Below are 24,777 nucleotides of genomic sequence, written 5' to 3'. Positions count from 1 at the left end.
GTGCGTGTGTGTGTGTGTGCGTCAAGGTGACACAGTTTATTCAATAGGATGACCTCACTTTGGTGAGCTGTGGAAATTGGTACACCAGGCAATGAGTGTCCACTTTATGGGGAAGAAATCATGATGTTGTTGTACTCTCCCTTTACTGGAAGCTGGAAGCATCTGAGTGACGTCTGCATGTCTGTGGGTTCTTAGAGGTTGTTGGTGCATTCAGATGTAGTCAAATAAAGAGAGGAAGCTCGGTGAAGGCAGGGAAATGAGCTGCAGGTGAGGCTGTGGTCAAAGTCACAAGTATTAATAGTAAACACTCACAGACAGGAGACTTGAGCCGTGAATGGTTTGCTCGTATTTCAGTGGATATAACATCATGTGTACCCTTCTGTCTTCATTTCATGATTTATACTTCTACTAAAAGATTCCTGAGGAGAGAACAAGTCATGTTGTTAGTTCATTAACAAGTGTTTAGCTTTCATTTACAGTCAAATGCCTCCCTCTAGTGTTCGCGAGGTAAACAGATCTAAGACGCTGCCGTCACGTCCCTCAAAACAATCTCTGATCTCAACATACATGTGACTGTTTTACTAGTAATTCATAGATATATGATGATTGAAAAGCTTTGTAATTTGTAGAAAATAATTCATAAAGCGAGCACCAAATAATCTCTCCATCCAAAACACTTAGTGGTTACTTTGCACCCTAAGGACACACTTCACATGCACGTGTGCCATCGTACACATGATGCACTATCAAAGCACATTTACTGTAACATTGAAGCAGGATATATCTATTTAAAACACACGCACTGTAGAGAACTGTGCAGAAGGTAAAAAGGTCCACGTTATAAATAATGCTAATTCATTCGAGACATGAGACCAAATATAAACTCTTCAGCTTCAAACATACCGTCGACCACATGTTTTGTTTGTGTGCCAGATGGAATTAATCTGCCCTCAAATTTGATAAACAAATGAAGATTTGTTTTAACATGTATTTGTAAAGCCTTCACACTTCCAGTCTCCTCTTAACATCTCTCTTCGTGTGACAAACATCAAAACTTCAATTTCCTCACAGTGAGATTAAATGAGTTTAAAGAGTTAAAGCTGTGTGAACGCTCAGAGCTCTGCAACACACTCCTGGTTAAAGCAGAGACATTTTGACATGTCCCAGCAGGTGTACATCATAAAACTAATGACGGCTGCACTGTCATGGATTACTGGAGCGCTTGACCAGAGCCATCGTTAATGTTATCACTAACACCTGTGCTTCTCCTGCTATGACAAGTCCAAAAGGTTATCAAAGAAATAACATATTTAAGAAGGTGCTGCATGTTATCAGGGTAACAGCATTCATAGGATTCTGTTTTGTTTTGTATAAATCATTCCTGCAGAAGATATGTTCACGATTCAACCCCTTAAAATATAATAATTAACATTACATCTAATGACCAATAAAGATATTTGCATACTACCCGGATAGTATGCACACATCTGGTTGATGAATTAAGAACCTGGAGGTGTGAAAACCTTCAGTTCTGGTATGTTTAAAGAATTGCATTTGAAATCTGGAGTTATGAAACACAAAGTAATGTAATACTGTTACATATTGACCCTCACAGATCGTACAAACTCATGAAGCCAAACATTGTTAAACCCACAGATCTTTATTTCAAACTCTAGTGGAGATCCCAAAGTTTCCAAAGACAACAAAGATACATTTTCAGGAAATGTGATGAGATATTTCTTCTTCTTCTTTTCAACCTGAAAATTACTTGACTGGAAATAAAACAAAAAAAAAAAGGTGGAAAATGCATTTAAAGGGGGTTAAATAAAAGCAGTTTCGGTGTGTGTGTGTGTGTGTGTATTTTGCGTACGTAGCCTGAAACATCAATTTAGTTTTAACTCAAGATAAGTTAGAAACGGACAATGCAGATTTTCAGGTTGTAAGAAGTTGGCAGTGTGAGCACATAAAGGGATAGATGTTCATTATAACAGTAAAAGAAAGAAAACCGTCGTGCTGCTGTGAGGATCAGAGATGCATTACAGGGTCACAGATAACCTGTCAGTACAGCTGACGGTCCCTTTAACTCCCACTAGGGGGCAGACAAGAGCAACAGTGTCACTTAAATCAGCATTAGTTTGTGACATACTTTCTTTATCAATAGGAGCAGCTTTGCAAACCTGCTTTTCAGGAATCCAGAGTTGTTGAGATGATGCATGAGGGTTTTGTCCCACTGGTTTCAATACTTACTGTACACACAATCTCTAAACACAACCAGCACAAAGAGTTGTAATCAAATATCGTGAGAACAAGTGTTTTAAGTCTCCAGAGCCAAACTGATTTTTATTCCAAAGTTACAAATCAATACATTTGACTAAATGCTTTCGCAGCTAAATGTACTGGAATCACTGCTTCTTTTAAAATGTGTAACGCTGCCTCTGGTTTCTAATATCAGACATAAAAAACAAAAAACACATTCAACAGCATCTGCAAATTAGAATATTTGAGGAATCTGTTGCTGCTTTCAAACTTGCACAATATGTTTTGAAAGTGGAAATGACACTTGAGACAGCTGCGTGTCTAATAAGCATCAAAAACTCCAGCTTTACCAGGAGTTTCCAGTTCTACGTGTACTAATCAAAAGGTGTTCATTAAAGGAGCATGCTATCAGTTTTACATCACGCGGAGGCCGTGAACAGTTGCATGTCTTCTGTCGTTTCATATCCAAGTATATCTAAAATGTACGATCACTTGAGGAACTTGAACCCAAACTGGGGACAAAAACTCCAGATGTTTTGCGTCAATTTTGACAATTTTAAAAGAAATGTTTCCTTTTAGCTTTATGGAAAAAATACCCCTTTAACATAATCCAAATATCTTTAGACCATATCATAAGAAGCCGGACACGTCGCTGTCGCTCACCTCCAAATAAAATACAATTAGTTGATAAAAAGGGAGCTATAGTTTGCATCTTGGTTAACAAACTGCTCCAAGTACGAAACCCTGCAGCTAATTAAGGCTTTTTAAATAAGTGGGAAGTTTTCCTGTGTGAAAGCAGCGTCAGACACATTCATATGTATTTTACCTGCAGCAGGTAACTGGCTGGGTTTAGTCGGTGAAGCAGTGACGAGCACCTGCTTTCTTCTGAAGACTTATTTGTGTGTATAAATGGCAGAAGACTGGACAAAACAAAAGGAGAACGATGACCACCTGTCGTATGCAGTTTTTATCAATCCATATTTACACGTTTCTTTGTGTAGAAGTTGTTCCCGCTGCCTTCCTCCACATTTAACAGAGCATTGTACTGAACGTGCAAAGAAAGCGATGATAATAATAAGAACAATCACAAGAATGTGAGCGGGTAGATGATTTCCATTTGAAAAAAAAGTTACAAGTTATATCTCTATACTGGTTCAGAAAGACACGAGTCGTCACAGCACGGGACGATGCGAGTCAACACTTCGTCAACAGCTTCCAGTGGAAGCCGTCGCTAGCTACAAGAAATTTAAAAGCACATTTTTTGGTTGAATGACAAGGCAATGTGAGAAGTCTTTGTCGGACGAATAACCCAACACAAAAAGACACATTACAAATATTAAAGGATCCCTTCATCGTGTCAGGATGTGGCGTACACCTGGCAGAATAAAACATAAAGCAGATGGAGTCCAAAGCATCTAAAGTGCAGAGGTTAAAAACTGATTTACACCAGACTGGCACATTAAAACACAGCATCGATCAACAAACATACACTCGAACAAAAGCTCGACCGACCAAACGCATGTGGACAGTTCCTCCGTGTGTGTCGAGGCCGTTCCCTCGTGTCCTCTTTCAGACCTTACGGCAGCTGGTGTTGCACGTCTGAAATAAACAGCTACAATATAAACGGGGACAAATTAAATTAAAAAAAAAAGGGACTTGACAGATGAACTGTCGTCCTAAGAAGTTTAAAAAACCAGATGGACACGGGTTCATACAGGGAGGTCAGTCTGATCCAGAGAGGTCCGGTGTGTGACGTGGGTCAGTCGGATGATACAGTGGTAAAGAATTAAGAACAGGTAGGTAGGCTGTGTGTGTGTGAGTGTGTGTGTGTGTGTGTGCGTGCGCGTGGGAATAAGGGTACAGTTGATCAGCTGCAGTGCATCCTGGTTGCTTGCGTTTCTCATTCCCTTCGTCTAGAACAGCTGGATCATGGACTCCCGAGACTTGCCCACTCCGATCCACTTGACTGAGGAAACAGAAGCAGAGGTGTCGATGGGTTCTGTTGTGTTACCACAGGTCCATCAGTGCGTTCACGGGGTCTCGAGAAACCAAGTTACGCAGGTGATCCACGACACTAGAGGTACTGTGACACGTTTTAAATCAATTACTTAAATGTGACCATATGGCCTCAGCGTGGTACGTTCCCACTAAACTATGGAGGTTATATCACTCTTATATAACCTCCATACTCTACGTATGTGGAGAGTCGTGACCCCTCGTGTGCAGCAGGTCAGTATTGAGTTCTTATTATCAGTTATCAGTTTGACCTGTTGCACGCCTATTGACACGTCAGTGAACTAAGATAATAAATAAAAATGACACATAATCACAACACTAAAGCATCCAAGAAGCAGCGTGTGGAAGTATTTTGGGTTCTACGAGGTATATGGCAAAGTTACCAACAAATACTTCACAGTTTTCTGACATTAAAAGAAAAATAGTTAACACGCAAATACAGGAAGTAAGTTTAGATGACGCATGTGTGGGGGCGTACCAGGCACTGCAACATGCTCCTCAATGAAGTGGACATATTTCTGGGCGTTCTCCGGCAGCTCATCAAAGTGTCTCGCAGCCGAGGTGTCGCTGTTCCAGCCCGGCAGCGTCTCATACTGGACCTCCACATGCTGCAACACTTCCTGATTGGCTGGCACACAATCAATGAGGAAAGGTTGAGAGGGGTGGAGAGGGGGTGGAGGGGGGAGTAATATCACACCATTAGCTTTACAGGAGACCGCAATCAAACAGCTACGATAACAGATCAATGCTTCTGCCTTGAAATGGAGCTCGCTATAAATAACAGTATAGACGGGAAGAGGAGCGCTTAGATCAAATCCTCTGAGATGCATCGACTCCACTTCTACACCGATGACATCACTTTAGACCTGATGTCAAAGGTCAGCAACAGCGTGATCCAGACGGAGCGTGGAAAACAACTGCATGTCAACACTTTGCTCACTTCAGATGTTATGCGAGGGGAAAAGGTGCGTTTGTCTTCAAACTGCTTAGAGACTGATCACACCTGCCGTGTACTAATATTCTGCCCCCATCTCATCGAATGTTTTCTTATTTGGGTTTTGTTCTTTAGGTGGAAACAGAAGCTGCATTTAACCTTTAAGATCACACTTACGCACATCTCAGTGCTAAAACATACAAACGCTCACCTGGAAAGTGAGGTATAGTTTGGTTGTTGACTTTGTACGCTACGCCCACTTTGATCTCTGCGAACACATCAAGTATGTCCAGTTTGGTGAGCGCTAACCTGCGGGGGGGGGGGGGGGGGGGGGGGGGGGGGGGGGCGAGACAGAAAAGCGGTTTACTGAATACATAGGTTGCTCTGCTAAGCAACTTATAACCAATACTAATCATTCTGAGAAGAAGATTCGATTGTCTACTAAATGTCTTATATATTATACTATCAAACATAAAACTACATGAATCAATACAAACACACACACACACACACACACACACACTGAACTCACGCACTGAAGCCATTAATCATGTGTGCATATTTGATGAGCACCAGATCCAGCCAACCACATCGCCTCTTCCTGCCTGTGGTCACGCCCACCTCCTTCCCTCGAGTCTGGAGTCGCTCTCCGATCTCCTAAACACAACAAGATGAGCGCAGACGTCCATCAGTCTCAGGCTGCTCGAGGATTTGTGTAAATGTTTAAAGACCTTCTGATGGTGTTACAGGACTCGAGTGATCAAATTAAAACGCTGAACATACATCAAAAACATTCCTCTGTTAAAGAACGCGTTAAAACACGATTAAGAAGGACTTCACTTTTGTCATGTTTGCATATTGATGGGTGGTGTGAGTTACTGCGTGTGTGTGTGTGTGTGTATGCGTGTGTGTGTGCGCTCTTACGTTGGTCTGCTCTGAGGGGAACGCTCCGATGCCCACTCTGGTGGTGTACGCCTTGACGACCCCGTAAACCTCCCCGACGTTCTGTGGCGGCATGCCGAGACCCGTACACACTCCGCCCACCGTGCAGTTGGACGATGTCACAAACGGGTACGTCCCTGCAACGACACGAGGAGTGACGGCTGATCACACTTTACATTTATACTGTAGGTACAGGCTGAACAAACATGCAACTGAGAAACTGAAAGTGGTAGAGCCGGGGGTTTTCAAAAGGTGACAGTGTGCGCCCACAAAAACACAAACAGCTGTTTTTACCGAAGAAAACTTAAAAGTGTCGGGATTCTCAGGCGACTTCTGGAGGAATAAAGATCAAGCTACTTTAAAACCACCTTCAGTGCCTCCGAGCTGCGAGTCACATCCACAGCTGTGGCTCCAAACGTTGATTGAAATTTACTGAGAGCACTTTTTGTGTTCTCCTCTTGATTCATTCATCTTTAAATTAATCAATTTATTTCTTTACATCACAGACTCGTCATATAGCGGGGCTGCCTTGTTCCTCCTTCAAGTCACGGGACACCATTAGGGTTGTGTAAGGGTTGGCGGGCTGTGGAACATAATGAGACAGAGAGCCCATGAATGAGGAAGTAGCGACTCCAGCTCACCACTAACATTATGTTAATCACGTTTCTTATCACTGATGCAATACAAAATGGATTTAGCGTTGAGACGCTGCCGGCACAGGTACATCACACCTCTTTAGATAAACACCTTAATGCTGGACGCTGACCACGTGCAGAATAGATCGCCCCAGAGCTCAGAGACACTGTTGTGTACTTAAAGACGAACAGGTTGAGCAGCTCGTGTGTCCATCAGCAGTCATCGGTCCTGTCAAAATGCTCTTTGGCTAAAAACACTGACGTCCTGCATGCGCCATGTCTTGATTAGAGTCGAACGCGTAAGCTTCATGAGAAGATAAAGTGAAGGCTGGATGCTGCTGGGACATTTGCCACATGTTCTAATGAAGCATAGATAAAGCCAGTGAGAGAGAACGCGTGTGCAGGACACTGCGCTCTGATACCAGAGTTATTATGAGCAGGGTGTTTTGATAATAACCAAAGTTGAACCTCGACTGTAATTTAATCTGCCCGGAGGCGTCACAGCTCTCGGTAATCACAAGTCTGCTGTTACAGTGACACAAATCTGGAAGATTACATGTTAAAGCTGTGGCGTTATTATCTGAAGGCAAAAGTACAAGAGAGAGAGAGAAGATGTGGATTTAATGATTCCTCTGTGATCGTGATCGAGCGACTGACAGACTGCTGATACAGATGCCTGCGTGCTCATGCACAGTCAGGTGGCATTAAGTGGATTAACTGTGAGGAGCGTGCACGTCAAGGCTGGATGCCAGAGCACGTCTGTGACAAGTTAGTAAACTTACCATCGTCCCTAGTCTGAGCTCCGAGCAGGCTTTTGTAAAGAGCAGCACAAAGCTTAAGTGTTTCAGGGCAACATCAGCGGGTCACTGTAGACGCCCTGAGCAGCGCTCGGCAATTAGAAATGACATTTATTTTTCAGAGAAAAAAGGTTAGCGCAAAGACATTGGCTTACTTTCAAAAGGGTAATTAGAAAATACACGTTAAGAGTACGGCGTGCTCAATTGTGCTGCACATGCACGCTCGCACACAGCCGTGTACTGACCGAAATCGATGTCCAGCAGAGCTGCGTTGGCTCCTTCCACCAGGATCGTCTTCGGAGGACCGTGAAGAGCCTCGTACATGTAGTGCACGCCGTCTCTCACCATGGGCTTGATCCGCTCCACATAGTTCTAAAAAGACAAATCACACAAGGTGTTACTGCAAGAGGGACACATTCCTGTTTCTTTCTTTTTAATCTTCATTACCTGTAATTTGATGAGCTCTCCCTCTATGTCAATCTCCAGAGTGGGGTACATCGCCTTGTACTGCTGGGCCAACACTTTATACCTGTGACACCAGACATCATTGTGATTACCTTTTCAACTGATACTCTTCTACACGAGTTTGCAATAAGATTAGAAACGTTTCTGCTCACAGACTTATCGCACAATCGCTTTCTAGAGCGTTGTCGTCGACACACTGAGCAAACACTTCGATGCAGACAAAGATATAAAGCGTGTAATATTTGCAGACCTTTCAGAGAACTTAGTGAAGTCAGCCAACAGGTCACATATCCTGAGGCCGCTACGTGCCGCCTTGGCCGAGTACACTGGACCAATCCCCTTCTTTGTTGTCCCGAGGCTGCGCAGGGCAAAGACAGGAAGGAGGGGGGGGGGTTAGCATGTGATCTCAATCTAAAACATAACTTTCATCGCTATTATTGTGACGTTTTTAACACATCCGGCGCCAGAAAGTTGTAGGAAATTATTATTGCAACGCTGATACTCGGCAGACGAGGCGCTGCTCAAGTCTGTAGAGATGCAGACCATGTCCCAATGACAGACACCAGAGCATCAGACATGCACTCAGCATGCACTTCTTGTAACTCGGCCTATTGAAAGGAAGGCTAAAGTACATATATACATTATCAGATCGTTAATATTAATGGTCAATGCATAACTTGTGTAGTTCAGTTCATGAGGTTCACAGGATAAATCTGGAGGGTTGTGAGATGAATGGTTTTGAAGAGAGGGAAAGTTCTGCTACATACATGTGTAGTGATTTCTTTCTAGTCTTTGCTTTTTATTAAATATTGGATAGTTCCACCTCTTGAAAACAGTTATTTAAATGAAGTATACATTGGCATGAAGTGGAAAGACTCAGGCATGATACAAGTACCTCAAAGTAAATGTACTTAGTCCCTTTCCACCACTGCAGGCTCCTACTTATATTACACCTCTGATGAAACACAGTGACACAAACGATGGCTCCACACACACGTACAGAATGAAGCGTACACACACACACTATCTCTTAAATTAATGCACATTTTCGTAGCAGATGTGACGCTGATCTTCGGCCAAAGATTAAATCAACCAACTATGTCTTTAGTCAGATGAATATATTCTACATTAGGATCAGATCGGAGTGTGTTGTGTTGTTAAAGCATTTGTAACGAAGGAAATTCTACATCTGCTTTTCTTTGTGCAGATGTTTCTAAAAGATACTTACATGACTTCCTGTTCTGCGAGTCCTGTGTGTTTTCTTATTTTCGGTTTTGCCCGTTTCTAGTTTGGAGCCTAAAATGTCCTGCTACACAAAACTCTCGTGTTCAGACTCTGACTTCATTCTGCTGCGACGTCCAGCAGCCGCTCGCAGGACGCCTGGACATGCTGGAAATCCACCAGCCTGTCATAGCAATCTGCTGAAAGCTTATAATGACCGTGCCATTAAGGCACCCTTGTGAACATTCATTTACTATCTCACACACACGGTCACACACATACACACACGCACACAGTAGCTGGCTGGGTGTTTGGGGCTTTGGTCGCTGAGCTGGTTAAGACCACGCAGCTTTGAACAGGAACACACTGGATCTCTCTTGAGCTTAATGTTGTGAATGCTCCGCAGACTCAGCTTAACATTCCCCACATACGTCAGCGTGGTTCACTGCCCGGGCTAATTTATTATTAGAATACAATTGTTTTAAAATGGTGTGGAAGAAAACAGAATCCTGAAATACAGAAACACCTACTGGAGGAGTTTTTATAACCGGTTTTAAACCTGCAATAACTGAGCAGCAACAATATGATGTTAACACAACATTAACATATCGCCTTTCAAATTGATATGGAACATGTGTTTACACATCAAGCAGTTACGGAGCAACGTTAGCATTCACCACGCGGATATATGAATATACCTGCTGAATGCTCCACTATGTTCACCAGCTGTGTGTGTGTGTGTGTGTGTGTATTTAAAGCAACAGGTTTCTTACTTCTTGCCTGCTTGCTCTTGTCTCTGCTGTTCCTGAACAGTATCAACCGCTTGGTGGAAGTCAAACACTGCAGAGGTGGAGAAGAGGAGACACACACACACACACACCTCAGAGGAAGCAGGGCTCACACATCCACAAACACCTTTTTTAAATGCATACATACATAGACACATGGGGAACTTACCAATGTGTGCTCTGTCTGAGATGACCAACCTTTTCTCCCAGTCTTTTAGACCTACACACACACACACACACACACACACACACACACACATTGAGTCTCCACACATTAAAGCACACTCTTGTTGTTACTTTATTTGTTTAAAACTCACCTTTTCCTTTGCGTTCATTCTTTTCAGCCTCTTCAAACAGGCCTGGCAGGTGGATCACGACACCGTTGCCTGAGATGAAGAAATAGATTAGTTTTCAGTCTCCTCAGATGTTCAGCAAACTGTTTTAACAAAGATACACCCGTTTCATATACATTCACGATGACTGCAGCAGTGTATCAACTCAAACTGATGTGCACGTCTACTTACAACCTCTCGTCAGGTTTAATGCATGAGAAACAATTCTCCCATAAAAGCAACACATCACCGTCACAAAGACGATTTTCATACCCGACCTGTGTCACTGTGACCTCTTAACTTAGCTCGTCTCGCATGCAAAGTACAATATTTGCTTCCAAGTACAGGTTTACAAGCAATAAACACACATGCTTGTCTAAAGACACCTTTAATCCTCTATCTGAGGTCGAATGATAAGTTACATCTAAGCCAGAGTTAATGTCTGTGATTGTGGAAGCAGCCCCGGGGCTCTGCACTGCGACGCAGGAGTTGGAGTTAGTGAGGTCACTTCAGGTTAAACCCTACGATGGTGGTTAACTTCTTACCGGGGTAGATTGTCATGGTAACTTATGCTGAACACAAAACCTGCTCCGGAGCAGGTTATGAGATGACTGATAACTGTCAAACGACAACAAAGAAGTCATAATCCAACAGTTCAAACTGCCAAACGCAGGAAGGACGACCGGCAATAAAGCACCTGCTGTAGGCACGCATACAATATCACGACACATGTTACTGTAATTACTTAGATATACTCTTATGGAATAAGAATAGAAAATATACTTTATTATTAATGCGATATTTTATCCTTAACTTAACAACCCCGGCAGTGTCCAACAGACTTGGGAAATTCAAAATGGTAAGCATGTTATAATACCAGCGTACATAAAAGTATCCGTCGCAAAGTCATGCATTCAGTCTGCAATACTGACACGACTCTAATATACTATATCTACTATTATCTACTATAATAAACAGTCGCACAGACTAATGTACGCTGTAGGTGATTATAATACATGAAGGTAAGCCTGTTTACCGCTTTAAATTATGTTTTTATGTCAGTTTCTTATCCCATAAGAGTTCATCCAAGCAACACATTCATCCAATAGAGACACACACACACACACACACTTTGCAAAGTCATCCCACAGGCTGGACTGGACCCTCTGGCGGGCCGGTTTTGGCCCCCGGGCCGCATGTTTGACATCCCTGACCTAGATGATTATAAACCTGTTCTTTTTCCAGTCGTTGGTTTTTTGCCCGCTGTCCTTCCTGCATGTGGCAGCTGTAACTTTAGTTTTGTTAGCCTGGATTAAGCGTTTAACTTCTTAGCATTCGTCTAATATTTTGGTTTGTCGTGACAGCAGACTCGTCCACGTTTGTGATTTAGTCATATGCTGCATAAGATGTTGAACTGGCGTCGTAGTACAGGACCCAGGTGTGCACCGACGGTAACCGGACTTAACTGTGATGTTGAGGGATGTCTTTCTGTCAGACAGCGCTGGCAGAGAGTATTCAACCAGCTGGCCCTAATCATCTTTTTAATTGGGCTGCATTAAGTGCAGGAGGTGAGGTAATTACTTTTACCAAATTAAATGTAAGAAATGTGGAAACAGGCACTCTTTTAGTGACACACTGGGAATAAAAGCAAGAGATAAAAAAACATTTGCCGCTCAAGAACACGAAAGACCTGAACACAGATTTGCTCTCAGTGCCGGAGGTCATGAATGTACTTTTACACTGGGGGAGTAAAATGTTTCCACTCGGAGACAATGAAACAATTATAAATGATCAACTGTTAGTCTGTTCTTCTGTGTGACCATGTGAACAATGTTTCTGTCTGCAAGCACTACCATGCAACACCAATAATACTAAATGCTCTGCTGCCAGATGCAAAACCCCTGTTTTAATACTCTACTTTGTGCAAAACACAACGCTTATGGGAATGTCATTAGTTCTGCAGGCCTTTGTTCATAAACCAAAGTATTGGCTAACTTTAAACTAACGATGGTGCTAAATTAAAAGTCCGGGGGGGTTTAACAAAATGTTTAAGACTCATCCTGACGGGGCCGTGAATGAAATGCAGGACGATCCATTCAACAGTTATCGAGACATTCACAAATTAGATCCTCACGGTTGCGCTACAAGACACGTCAGGGGATCGTCGATCAAAATCATTAGGACTCATCATCTGGGGACTACGAATGTCTGAAGCTAATTTCATGGTAATCCAATGCAGCAGCTGTTGAGATATTTCATGTCCGGGCCAAAGACGCTGCTAGCTGTGGCTATAAATACCCAGATGCACAAAGAGCAGCATAATCAAGGAAGAGATGCTAAATCTGTACGTTTCCAATGGGCTCTCCCATTTAGTGTGAAATAATCCTTTCACAGCTTTTAATGGACAGCAGTGAGAAGACAATGCCAACCGTGGATGAGCCTGCTGTCCGTTAAAAAGAATCGACAGAGGAACTCACAAATAATGACGTCTGCTCAGTCGGTGCATTTGACAGTTTTAGCCTCTAAATGTGCAGACAACATGTGTACACAAGAACCTGCTGATACAAAGTGGACTTCCTTTAAGTAAGTAAACTAAATTTAAATATTTATCCTTATTTCTGTTGGTGCAACATGCTCTGAATGTCCCACCTGACACCACGCTGAGAGCCAGCAGAAGCATTAATGTTTCATATATAATAGAAGTAAAAGCAGAAATGTGATTAAGTATTGACAGATCGTACAGTTGCACATGTTAAAAGACAGATGTTAGGGGCGGGTTGGAAGCCAGAAAGAAAAGACATAAGACACCATTAGCTAATGAAGTTACTGCAGATGAGTGGATGTGATGTAGGCTGCAGTCTGGCTCCGAGTCAAGCTGATCACAATCACTGTGGCAGGCTGCTCCTGCTGCGAGCGCCGGGCTAAAAGGAGTCCATCAATTCATCAAGAAAATAGCGAGGAAAGACGGCCTTGGAACGAGAGACTGTGCATAATTGTGTGTGAGCAAATGGTGTGTGTGCGCGCTTCAGTGAGTGTGTGTGTGTATAGCGCACAAACGTTGAGTGCATTTGTGTGCATTACACACCAATGAAGGCGGTGACCTTGGGGTTGATGATGCCGCTGGGGAGGAGGTGAAAGTCGTACTCCACCGAGTCGACCACCACTGTGTGTCCTGCGTTGTTGCCGCCCTGCAGAGAGGAGACAGAGAGCGATGAGGAGAGCAAAACAGAAACACAGAGAGGCCTAATGGAGGCTCTGCTATTTTGTTTGGCTGAGCTGGAAGGCTCGCTGAATAGTTTGGCGAGCAGCAACAAGCATCATACATTGACCTCTGGCTATTGTCCGTTAGTGTGTGCGTGATGTTGCCTGAGAGAACACTATGCACTCAGCTGTCAAGTGAAGGTCCCACTAAAGTGTAAACTTGCTCACAAACATTTCAGGGACAAGTCAAATGGACTGTTGGTAATATTGATTAAACGTTATGTAATAATGTTCTGGGACGTCCTGTCAAGACTTGCCGCTCCCGACTCGTACATCAGAAACCAAACTGCTGTTCAGTCTCAAACGTCAACCACAAGCTGGCATCCTACTCCAATGCAGACACGTTCATGGAGGAATCGGGTGTTGTTTTGCAACCCTCCCACAAGGTGCCCTGCCTTCTTTGGCAAACACCAAGTGCAACGATAAACGCCAAGGCCAAACACAAACCGAGACTTTGACAGTCACTTCGGCCACACGCAAGAGACATACCGTACTTGTATCCTAACCCTCTCTTACTTTGTGAGGCTTGCTCATGCGTGTGTTGCGTGCTAAATTCACCAAACCTTTCGTAAAATCGCTCGTTTCAGCCCGATGAGGAGGGGATTTCATCATTAGTGTTATCTACATACAACTTTCCCTGTTCTGCTCCATCAGAGCAGAGACAGAAATAAAGAAGAAGAGAGAACAGTTTGACATTAAGTAAGATGCAACTAAACATCCATCTAAAGCAAAGCGGCCGTTGACTAATATCGTGCAACAGGCCGGACCACTCCTTCTCCTCATAGCTCTTCTACTCCCACTTGGTTTAAGTTCAGTCTGTTTTCCAGCCCAACATGGTTGAAGCAGGAGAGCTAAAATTGGTAGCGGACTGCCGAGAGGTTTGAATGCTCCATCTGCAAAGCCCCACCCTCGGTGAAACACGGGAGAGGAGAGAAATGATCGCAAAAGCAATAAAGACTCTCACCCCGAGCTAAATTAAACAAGTGCATATCACTTAAGTGAATAAAAGGAGAACAGCGAGTCCTAGGACGGCCCAATCTGACCTGCTTTACGTTTCACAGTCAGAGGAGATACACTCTGCAGCTCACGGACTCACGGATGATCAAAGGATCAAAGGATGATATTAGCAGTGAAAGGAACTCAAGCAAAGCTCAACAATAGTCGGACAGGAAGGGATGAATGAAGGAAAGTATTGTAAGTAAATAAGTTCTAATAATTCTAATAGAATCTGATACCAACACTACAGTCCTGTGACCGGGACATGTGCCCAACGCTGTGGCCTGTGGATGTAAATCAAGCCCAGCATGTGCTTCGACCACACGGGGTTATTCCTGTCCCCAGCACTGCCCTGGAGGTGGAGGGGGGGGGGGGGGGGGGGGACTGATGAGAGGGGGAGATGCCTCTACTTTTACGATCCATCCCATCCCCCACAGAACCTAACTCTGGTCCTGTGACCAGCCTCTTAGTCCCATCACGAGAAACTCAAATTTTATTACACACCTGCTCCTGTACGGTGTCTGTGGGCTGATTACCCACTCAGAGAGATTACAACAAGAGGTCCAGAGGACTCGATGTAACCGAGTGGTGTCCGGGAACACCAGTGCTGTTGGGATACATTTTCACATCCTGATTGTCCATATTGTAATTTTACTATGTTGGTTTATTCTGTCCATCGTGGGAGAAGAATCTTACAATACAGCAGCTCATCAGGTATAACATCTGAACGTTTCTCTTTTACCTCGCTCGTAATAAAGCCCGAGTTTCCTGTTGGTGTTAAAGGATAAAGACGTGTCACCTGATCTGGACCTGTGACCCTGCTCCTAAACCAGGGATAAAAACAGATCCCGCACCCTTCAGTACGAAAGGGCTGACACGGGTCACTGCGGCGGCTCAAATGTCTTCGTCATTAGAATTAGTAAGAAAAGGAATCGAGACTCCGTCATCTATCAAAGCAGCTGTAATCACTCTTCTTACATTAACAATGGATGGCATGTGTTAGGTGTTGCTCGTAGTGACACAGATAATTATTAACTAACCCTGCAGCGCCTTCAGCTCCACGGAGATTTATAGAATGAGAATCATCTTTATGGATCAAGTACGTGTTCGCAACGTGCACAGAAAGACATAAAAGCTAAGAGCAAGAAGGTAAAGAATAGACTATTATGAAGTATGTGGATAAAATAGGTATATCTATACAAACTGTCTCTGAGCAGCAGGGCGCCAAAGTGAGAACACAAACCATCTCCTGCATTCAAGGTCTCAAGTTCAAAGTTGATGTTAGCAACCACCGGCGTTGGTTTGAACATGAAACCGAAGGTACTCGTTTCAATCCCACAGGTGTGCAGTAAGTTCTGCTCGACAGGTTTGACTCCTGTACATTTAATGTGACCTTTTCACCAACGATTATAAGTGCCGAGAGATCTCAGACAATAGTTTCTGTTTGCCGAACAAGCCTTGGTTTCAGTAAACAGCTCTGTAGCAGCCGGCGGAGGTGCATGAGGCAGAGCTGATATCGTATACACGTCTGCTGTCCCGGCAGATAAATGAGTTGCAACATAGAAGACTTAATAGCACATGGGAATGGTCAGCATATTCTTCAATATTAATATTCTAAGCCCTTCTACACAATATATTTTAATTTATGAATGAATATTTATTACAGATTTATGAGTACAACTTGACGCTGATCTTCAGGTTCCCAGCTGTCAGTGGATCTACGCACTTCTATGCAGAGGTCGCGTTAACCGAATATCTTCCGTCATTGACAAAGACTGACGGGGAAATGTGAAGAGCGCCTGTCGTGTTGACGGAGTCGAACGCTGCCTGAGGGCGATCTATCCTAACTTTAAGTCCCTCACATGTGGTGCAGGAAGATAACGTGCTGCACAAAGTGTCGCATGGTATGTCACTGTCAGACTGTCACACCAGTACCACCCTGGTACCAGTACCACCCTGGTACCAGTACTGAGCCCTGATGCGTATTATTCATAAAATATAAATAAATATCTGCACCATTTACATGATGAAGCATGATATGGATATATGATATTCCACAATAACGACTGCTGACTGTCTCCAGAGATGCTTTTAGGTCGGTAGCACAACCCTCTCTCTCCTTTCTTGTAATCTAAACTGTGACTTCTAGGATCTTAGAGGTCTGGACTGTAAGGAACACCGAGTAAGACTGCTTGCAAAGCTTATTTTATAAAAAGGTCAACACTATCTGCTCCAGCAGCCCCCAACAAACATAAACACACACACACACACACACACGCACCATGATGTGTGGAGGGGACACTGTGTAGGACGACTGCCAGAAAGCGGTTTATTTTTACACGTCTCTGCCTCGACAGGACTGCAGGAACAAGTACGCTGCGAAGCTCCGGAGAATCCTTGTTATGTCAACTTGTTATCAACAGAGACAACTAATAGTGCGCAGAGTTACGAGCAGTCAGAAGATAAGCAAGATTGTGTTAATAAGAAGGCTGAGGAACATGGTTAAGTAGGTAGATAGGATGTTAGGTTCGCGTAGATATTTCGGTATCAGCGTTCGTCAGCCAAGCCAATTGCAAAGATAATTTAGAAACTGTCTCTATTACATAGTGTGTGCACCAAAGAGCACGGACTAAATTAACTGGCCGAATATTAATAATAGACAACATCATTTGTGGTAAAAGAAAAAGAGGAAAACCATTGCATTATGGCAACCTACAGTGAGCTTGCAATTCTGACTTTATCGACAGTTTGCAGAGTCTCGCACTTTAGTATAAACACAGACTTTATTGCAAGTGTCAACAGAAACTACTGAGAGGGTTTGAAGTCTATTCAACAAAAGGAAGTACTCCACATTGTTGTTAACACGCAGCCAAACTGAACTCATCTGAGTTATTCACACGTTTTGTTGCCCAGACGATCACTACTGCCAGAACATAAAGTGAGATTATCATTGAGTCGAGCCAGGTTGACCGAATACAGTACACACACCAGTACATCAGAGACGGGTAGACCCAAGTGTGACCACCAGACTCTTTTACAAGCTGGCCGGACTTCAGCTGTCTTGGAGTGGTTTAAAAGTACCTCATACGACACAATCTGAACTATCCCTTTAAGTATGTGGCTCAATCATCATCACAGAAGAGGGGTTCAGTCCTCCCTCGACTGCTTTCACTCACTTTCTGTTCAGGGAGATTAAGGACAAGAGTTGAGGACGCCCTGACCGTGTCATCAACTCCTTTCAGAGTCCCATCAGTTTTGCATGAGAAAACTAGAGTGCATGTAAATTTAAAATAAAACTAGAACGTGCCAGGAGTTCAACCACACTGAGCCAACGTGCTGACCGCCTCCAGATAAAGAGTAAGTGGAGGGGTCACATGGATGTCACCAAAACATACAGCTTGATAAGATAAAACAACAACAATCACAATAATGTCATATGTTGAAACACTGAAGAACACATCTCTTTGTACATACACCTCAGTTTAAGAGGAAGCCACACTGTACACAACCCTTAAAATCCTGACAGTTACGATTATGTTATCAACACATCATGTTGTTTTGCAGCCTGTCCAAAATGATGCATGTATGGGCCCGTCCAAAAACAGGACATTGTGTTTAAATATGGATGCGTTCAAGTGCAGCCTTACAGGGTAGGAAAAAAAGCAACGCAAAAACAATTTATGGGGCCATGTTTGGCCATTTTAGCCCCCGATTTTTTTAATCTGGAGGCATTTACATTGCGCCGAAGTTGAGTTTAATAGGGAACTTTGAATTTAGGGGCACTTTTGCATTTGACCTCGATTGTTTCTGACACTTGACCAAGACAACACAAAAAACAGGCGAAGCCGCTGAATTGACACTGGACATTTTGGAGTTTCCCTGTCCAATCCAAATGTCATTTCCATCCGCTATAATAGTCTAATGAAGTCACACGTTTTATAACTTTAATGACTGCAATATTCAGCCCCAAGATAAGACCAGGATACTGCAATAACCACAGTCCCAGGTGACACAGTATAGCATTAACATTAAGTCATCTTGCTAGCTAACTGGCTAGCTTTAACGCACCACTGGTGGCCATGAAGCCCAGACTGGAGCGATGCTCGTGGACACTATACCTGTCCAAAAGGTGTCTGCAGCTTCCTCATGTGCACGCGACAGGACTCAATTCATCGCAGACATTAAAAAAGGTGTCTAAGGAGCTAAAAGCAGCTAGCATGAATTCAAGGTGACATTAGCTAAACACTGAGAACACGCTGTTGGTTAGCTCGCAAAATATTATCTTGCTCTACAACGAAGGGAAACACCGTCCGGGGTTTCCGGTAACTAGCTTAACCGGAGAACGGACGCATAACAAGTGAATGCAGCATGGAGGAGTAGAGAGGGAGGGGAGGGGGGGGGTAACCAACCTGACATCTGCACACCATATCCGCGTCTTGTGCCAGGAGATCCACAACTTTTCCTTTCCCCTCGTCGCCCCACTGAGCTCCAAGCACCACGCTCACTCTGTTGCCGACGGCCGGCCTGAGAGCACTTTCTGTCGGACTGTCGTCGCTGCCGTTCGCGGCCCCTGAGGATTCCTGACTCCCACTTTCCGACATGTCTGCTGGGTCGCTGGCTGACTACACTTGTGCGCCCTTTTCGCACGCACAGTGCTGCTGCACCAAAGATACTTCTTCTTCTTCTTCTTTGGGTTTATTGGCGGGTCGTAAACCAACTTTCAAGGTGCATACCGCCACCTGCTGTATCGGAGTGTGTCATTATTTTATCTTAATACTGATTGGAAAGAAAGAAAAGGGATTAAATTAAATCAAAATGAATTTATTTTCTTAATCCTACCTGTATTATATAACCTGTCCTGTCCTGTGCTTAATAGTGATTTTAAACTCCACTCCTTCCCTGTTTTATTTACAATATTTCCTCATGTCTCCCTCTCAGAATTATATTTATTGCAGTGCACTTTTCCAAATTAAGTGTAGCGTGGATTGAATACCTGCATTGCCGAACCTTAACCGCTTTGTTTAATCTGTTTAACCTAACATTTGTTATGTATTTATTTATTTAATGTTAACTTTCATAGGGCCAAGTGCAGAGCATGGCCCAGTGCCACATACCACAGCATATCTCGCCTTAGATGGGCCGGGTGTTGAAAACGAGATATAAAATACACACATCCCAACAGTATAACACAGAACGACACAATTATACAAACATAATAAATAGCCACCTGATTGTTTATTACTGATCAACCTTTAAAAACATTTGAAACTTGACTATACGACTCCTGCTGTAAACAAACACATTTTCCAATTTCAGTGAAAAAGCATGAAAAGGTCTGGATGTTACAAATTCAGATTTCGAATAACTCAACTGACAGCTCTAATAAATCAGAGAGGCTGCACAGATGCATTAAAGCATTCATTGCAGTCTCTCCACAATGGTTTATCACATTACTACAGTACATATAGTAAATAAACTATAGTTCTGTGTGCACATTTACAGAGAAGAGGAGGCTTAGTTTGTAAATGTGAAGAACGCCTTCCTCTGATAAATGTACTTGACAGTTAACTGCAGTCTCAGCTCAGAAGCTGTTTTCAGTGGGAGTGAATGGGATTACAGACTGAGTGACTAGAGAAGCACATAAGCATTTATCTTTATGCATCCTTAAATGTGTTGCACATGTTTTGGCAGGTTGTTTATATTCAGAAAGAGCATTTCAGTAATTTTATTCAACATAAAATCACATTGATCAATAAAACAAGAAAAGCCAAAACAAGCCACATGTTTTCCGAGTGAAATAACATAAAAGTATTTTAAGTTGTCACACATTTTCCACACTTGCATAACGTGATAACATAACCCACAGTAGATTTTTCAAAGTGAGACTGGTTTGTATTAGTGCTTCCCTTTCTCTCAATGTGCAGCAAGCATTTGAACATATAGCAAATCTTAAATTATTTGGCTCCCTCTGGTGGTGATTAGAAATGAATATAATTGCCCAATTGCGCACAGTGTGGAGCATTATGTTCACATGGTGCTTCACCTAAACTTGAGCCAGCCAACATGATTACACTCCTTCCTTAAGGATGAGGTAAAAAAACAAAACATTTTCTGAAAGACTTGATAACATGAGTGTGGGATACAAAACGACAGAAAGTAAAAGCTGATCATTCATTAATTCTCAGTCATCCTCAAACGTTTTTCTTCTTTGCTTCCTTTTTTTGCTTCGTGCCTGTTTGTACGTGCTACAGATGGAGATGCACAGTGTCAGGTTCAGCTCACATCACGACTTTTCTTTCATCTCCTTTGAGCTCAGCGTGGGACAGATGGTCAAGTGGGTGAACAAGAGAGAGCAGTGGGAGCAGGTAGGTCACGACTCAGGATCCTCTTAAAGAGGGCTTTCTATTAACATACACTAACAAATGTGTTTAAAATGTCATGTCATTTTTATAAAGCTAAACAGCCATAGAAACAGAAAAAACACTGCACAATTAAGAGACATATAAAAGACAATGAAGAAAAACAACAGTACAAACTGCAACACGACATTGAAAATATATCATTCATGTTAATTTTATATTTACACATTTTTCCCCATTTAATTAAGAAAAGTCAGAAGCAAAAAAAAAGAGACGTTAAACATTGAATCGGGTATAATTGAACCCAAACATTATAGGAGGTTTAACACAGTAACCTACTTGAGTAAATGCACTTCTCTATATCCACCACTGTTAAATAAGAAGTAGTGACACAGTTGTCCTGCAGGGGGCAGCAGCGTCAACACAGCAGCGTCAACACTCTTCTTCTGTGGTTAATGCTAACTTCCGTAGCTTGTAGGCTAACACCACAGGAAATCGGCTCTGTAAACATCTCTTCTTGGGGTCATTCACTTTCATATTAAACAGTTATCTTTAAAATGTCTACTCTACTTCTCAGGGCTTTCGTGAACGACCGACTGACAGCTGCTGCGGAGGAAATATTTCATTGTTTTGAGGGAACAATCGCAAAATATGAAGAAGAAGCTTCCAGCTCCAAACAGGAGATTGAGCGGCTCAGAGGTCTGCTGCTGGAGTTTGTGTCAAACCACAAAGCAGGTCTGTTTATTATTTATTTTCACAGCTGTCAGTGTCAGACTAGACTAGTATAATACTTAATAAATAAAGTTAACTATAGGCAACATGGAACTATTTGTTTTAATTAAATGAACATGAATTTTTTTATAATTTTACCATGAGATTTTGAATACTTTATGAATATTGCAATTAGAGCTGCAACCATTAGTTGATATATAAATTATTAAATAGACAGAAAATTAATCTGCAAATATTTTGATAATCAAGTAATATTTTTTTGTATTTCACATTCGATTTGATGCTTTTCTTTGTCGTCCATGATAGCAAACTAAACATCTTTAGTTAGTCAACCAAAACAAGACATTTAAAGATGTCACCTTCAGCGGTGGGAAATTATCAATAAAATAAATTGTTTACTCTTTTTTTCCAGACTTTTCTCAGTCGTCCATCTGTAAAGAGGAAACTCCCCCTGAGCAGCAGCACTGTGAGCAGGAGCCGAGCCTCAGCGTCGACCCAGAGCTTCGTCACATTAAAGAGGAAGATCATGAACTGTGGGCCGGTCAGCAACAGGAAGAAGAGCAAGAGTTTGAGGATGCTGACGTCCCGTATCTACCTCATTCATCCCTCTGGGAGAAAAACGAGCAGGGGGACACAAAACCTCCTTTTCAACCTCAGACTCAAAACAGTGAAAGTGAGGAGCCGTTTCAGGAGGAAACTGAAACTGTACGCTTAATGTTACCTCACGCCTCAACTCTGTCTTCACAAACTCTCATCCAAAATGAAGGAGTCCAAGATGGTAGGGAAAATGAAAGACCTGCTGCAAGTTTAACGTCAAACAAAACACAGACTGACCAAACTTCTCTCTTCACTTCCAGAGAATCCACTGACTTATCTCATTGGAGTTCAGCTGCACCTGACTATCGTTGCTGTTTGTGCGATAAATTCTTTTCCTCCAATCATCACTTGACAAATCATGCTTTTCGCATGCATTCAAAGATGGCAGATGTCCTCTGCGCCGTGTGTGGAAAGAACCTGGAGTCCAACGAAAGCCTTAACCTGCACCTCAAATCACACAAGGGCTCAAAATGTTGTCACGTTTGTGGCAAACAGTGCAACAGTACCACCGCAATGACCGAACACATAGCCGGCCACGCCGGGGTCAAACTGCATCGCTGTCATGTTTGTGGGAAGGAGTGCAGCCGGAAAGGAGATTTAAAGATTCATATGAGGATTCACACGGGCGAGAAGCCTTTCTGCTGCTCTTACTGTGATAAAAGTTTCACCCACAGTGGACATCTGAAGAAGCACATGAGAAGCCACACAGGAGAGAGACCGCACCGCTGTGACGTCTGCGGCAGAGGATTTCTACAGAGCGCACACCTCAAATACCACTTAGGGACTCACACGCAGAAATGTTGACTTCTTCCACCTGGTTCTGTGTTTATCTGTGCACTTAGAGACATTTATCAACTCATTACTTCTCCTACAGCGAAGTGTAAAGGAATTGGTTTGGTCATCTATTCTATTCCAGGTTACGCTTTATTTTTAATGTGCTAATAATAATTTTAGGGACTTTCCTGTCATTTGATACTAATAATAGGGAATTCTGATATTTTATAACATAAAACTCAAAACCTTCTCATGCCATCATGTTAACATTCATGCTCACCAGTTGAAAATGTATTGAGTAGAATATATGCCATCCACATTTACAACATGTGGAAGATAATTTAATTTATAAAAGTATCTGACATTACTGAATAAATAAAGAGTGAGAACAAATCCGCAGTTTAAATAAGAACAGATAATAGTGGTAATGATCCTTTTTGACACTGAGACGTGAGATTAACCAAAGGAACACTTTACTTTAACCTTCCTATTTAGCATTTATAATCACTAAATAATTATTTAATAAATTATTTATAACACGATGTTGTACGCAGCTAAAATTTGTCAACAGTTATAACTTCTCTGATTAAAAATATTCTATATTATTACAACTGTGTTTTATTTAGCACTCATTACCTGTTTATGCACCATAATGCACTTATTCAAAGGAGGGATATATATATATATATATATATATATATATATATATATATATATATATATATATATATATATATATATATATCTATCCTATATATTTCCAAGCAAATGCCAGCAGCAACTGCATTTTTGGCTTTTTTTGGCACTTTGGAGGGCCATAACGTTGGAATTCATGCCGACTTTGGGGATCTTTCACTGGGGGGTGAGAGTAGTGGATGTGTACTATAAACTGAGCAAGTTGCAGCCAGATAGGGGCTTTCTTTCGGGGTGAGAAAGCACTTTGAAAAGGCACATTTGGTGGTCAGCTGCATGTGCTGCATGTGATGCTGAACGTAGGAATATATGGTTCACCTGTAGATGGCGCTGCAGGATCTTGTATTCAGAGAGAGCTCATCAGAGTTTACACAAACTACTGCAGTTGTTCTTACTTGAGGTGAAATTAAAGTTATTTTGCTCTTAACTGTATTTCTAGGTTATTCAGAAAGTGCAACGTTATTATCGTGACATTTTTTCACAATCTGAGCGCCAACTCCGATCAATGGCAGCCAAGGGAAGTTGGTTGCAAGTCAAATTGTTATTAAATGTACCATTTCAAATTGTAACCACACACTCTGTAGCTTTTGTCCAAAAACTCTGAATTCCTAAAGGAGCAGGTCAAGTGTGGTTCAAAGATTTCATTTGAACTGCTAATTACTTCTCACTTTCATATAAAAGCAGAATTTACATTCACACCAGCTTCTGAGTCATTCATCCATGACTTTCTGGTCTAATTAAAGCACCATAAAGGCCTGAAAAGCTCAACTTGGATTGCTCCCAGGTGGCTTCAAAATCTCACACAGAACAGGAGCTCATTCAGGAATCTCTGTGTTTGGGAAGCTGCTTCAGGCGATTCAGATCTTAGATTGTGAAGCTAAAGAGCTAATCAGGCCTCAGTGACCCTCAAACCTAAAACCAACTTCCCTAATCTGGCTATGAAACTCCCCCTAAAGACACAGGATCACCAGCAAACACC

At 42.4% G+C, this 24,777-nt stretch overlaps 2 protein-coding genes across 3 annotated transcripts; one reads left to right on the top strand and one right to left on the bottom strand.

The window, feature by feature from the left end:
• Positions 1 to 3,204: 3,204 nt before the first annotated feature.
• Positions 3,205 to 19,330, bottom strand: adss2 (adenylosuccinate synthase 2). Of its 2 annotated transcripts, XM_029449261.1 has the most exons (13): positions 19,053 to 19,330; positions 13,472 to 13,574; positions 10,372 to 10,440; positions 10,224 to 10,274; positions 10,040 to 10,106; positions 8,296 to 8,403; positions 8,028 to 8,109; positions 7,826 to 7,952; positions 6,131 to 6,285; positions 5,739 to 5,863; positions 5,418 to 5,515; positions 4,751 to 4,900; positions 3,205 to 4,222 (listed from the first exon to the last, which is right to left on the bottom strand). In XM_029449261.1, exons 1-13 carry the CDS (start codon positions 19,242 to 19,244, stop codon positions 4,170 to 4,172), a joined length of 1,380 nt encoding a protein of 459 aa, XP_029305121.1. In that variant the 5' UTR covers positions 19,245 to 19,330; the 3' UTR covers positions 3,205 to 4,169. The 2 variants fall into 2 exon arrangements, with proteins under 2 accessions (XP_029305121.1, XP_029305122.1); XM_029449262.1 differs by lacking the exon at positions 13,472 to 13,574 and having other exon boundaries at positions 19,053 to 19,134.
• Positions 19,331 to 20,894: 1,564 nt separating this feature from the next.
• LOC115020295 (gastrula zinc finger protein xFG20-1-like) lies at positions 20,895 to 23,713 on the top strand. Its single transcript, XM_029450247.1, has 4 exons — positions 20,895 to 20,977; positions 21,384 to 21,476; positions 21,580 to 21,737; positions 22,147 to 23,713. The coding sequence occupies exons 1-4, from the start codon at positions 20,895 to 20,897 to the stop codon at positions 23,133 to 23,135; spliced, it is 1,323 nt and encodes a 440-aa protein (XP_029306107.1). The 3' UTR covers positions 23,136 to 23,713.
• Positions 23,714 to 24,777: the final 1,064 nt, after the last annotated feature.

This window comes from Cottoperca gobio, chromosome 15 (assembly GCF_900634415.1).
Source record: "Cottoperca gobio chromosome 15, fCotGob3.1, whole genome shotgun sequence".
Lineage (NCBI taxonomy): Eukaryota > Metazoa > Chordata > Actinopteri > Perciformes > Bovichtidae > Cottoperca > Cottoperca gobio.
Note: the sequence above shows the minus strand (reverse complement) of the source record. Positions and strands in the feature narration are given on the sequence as shown.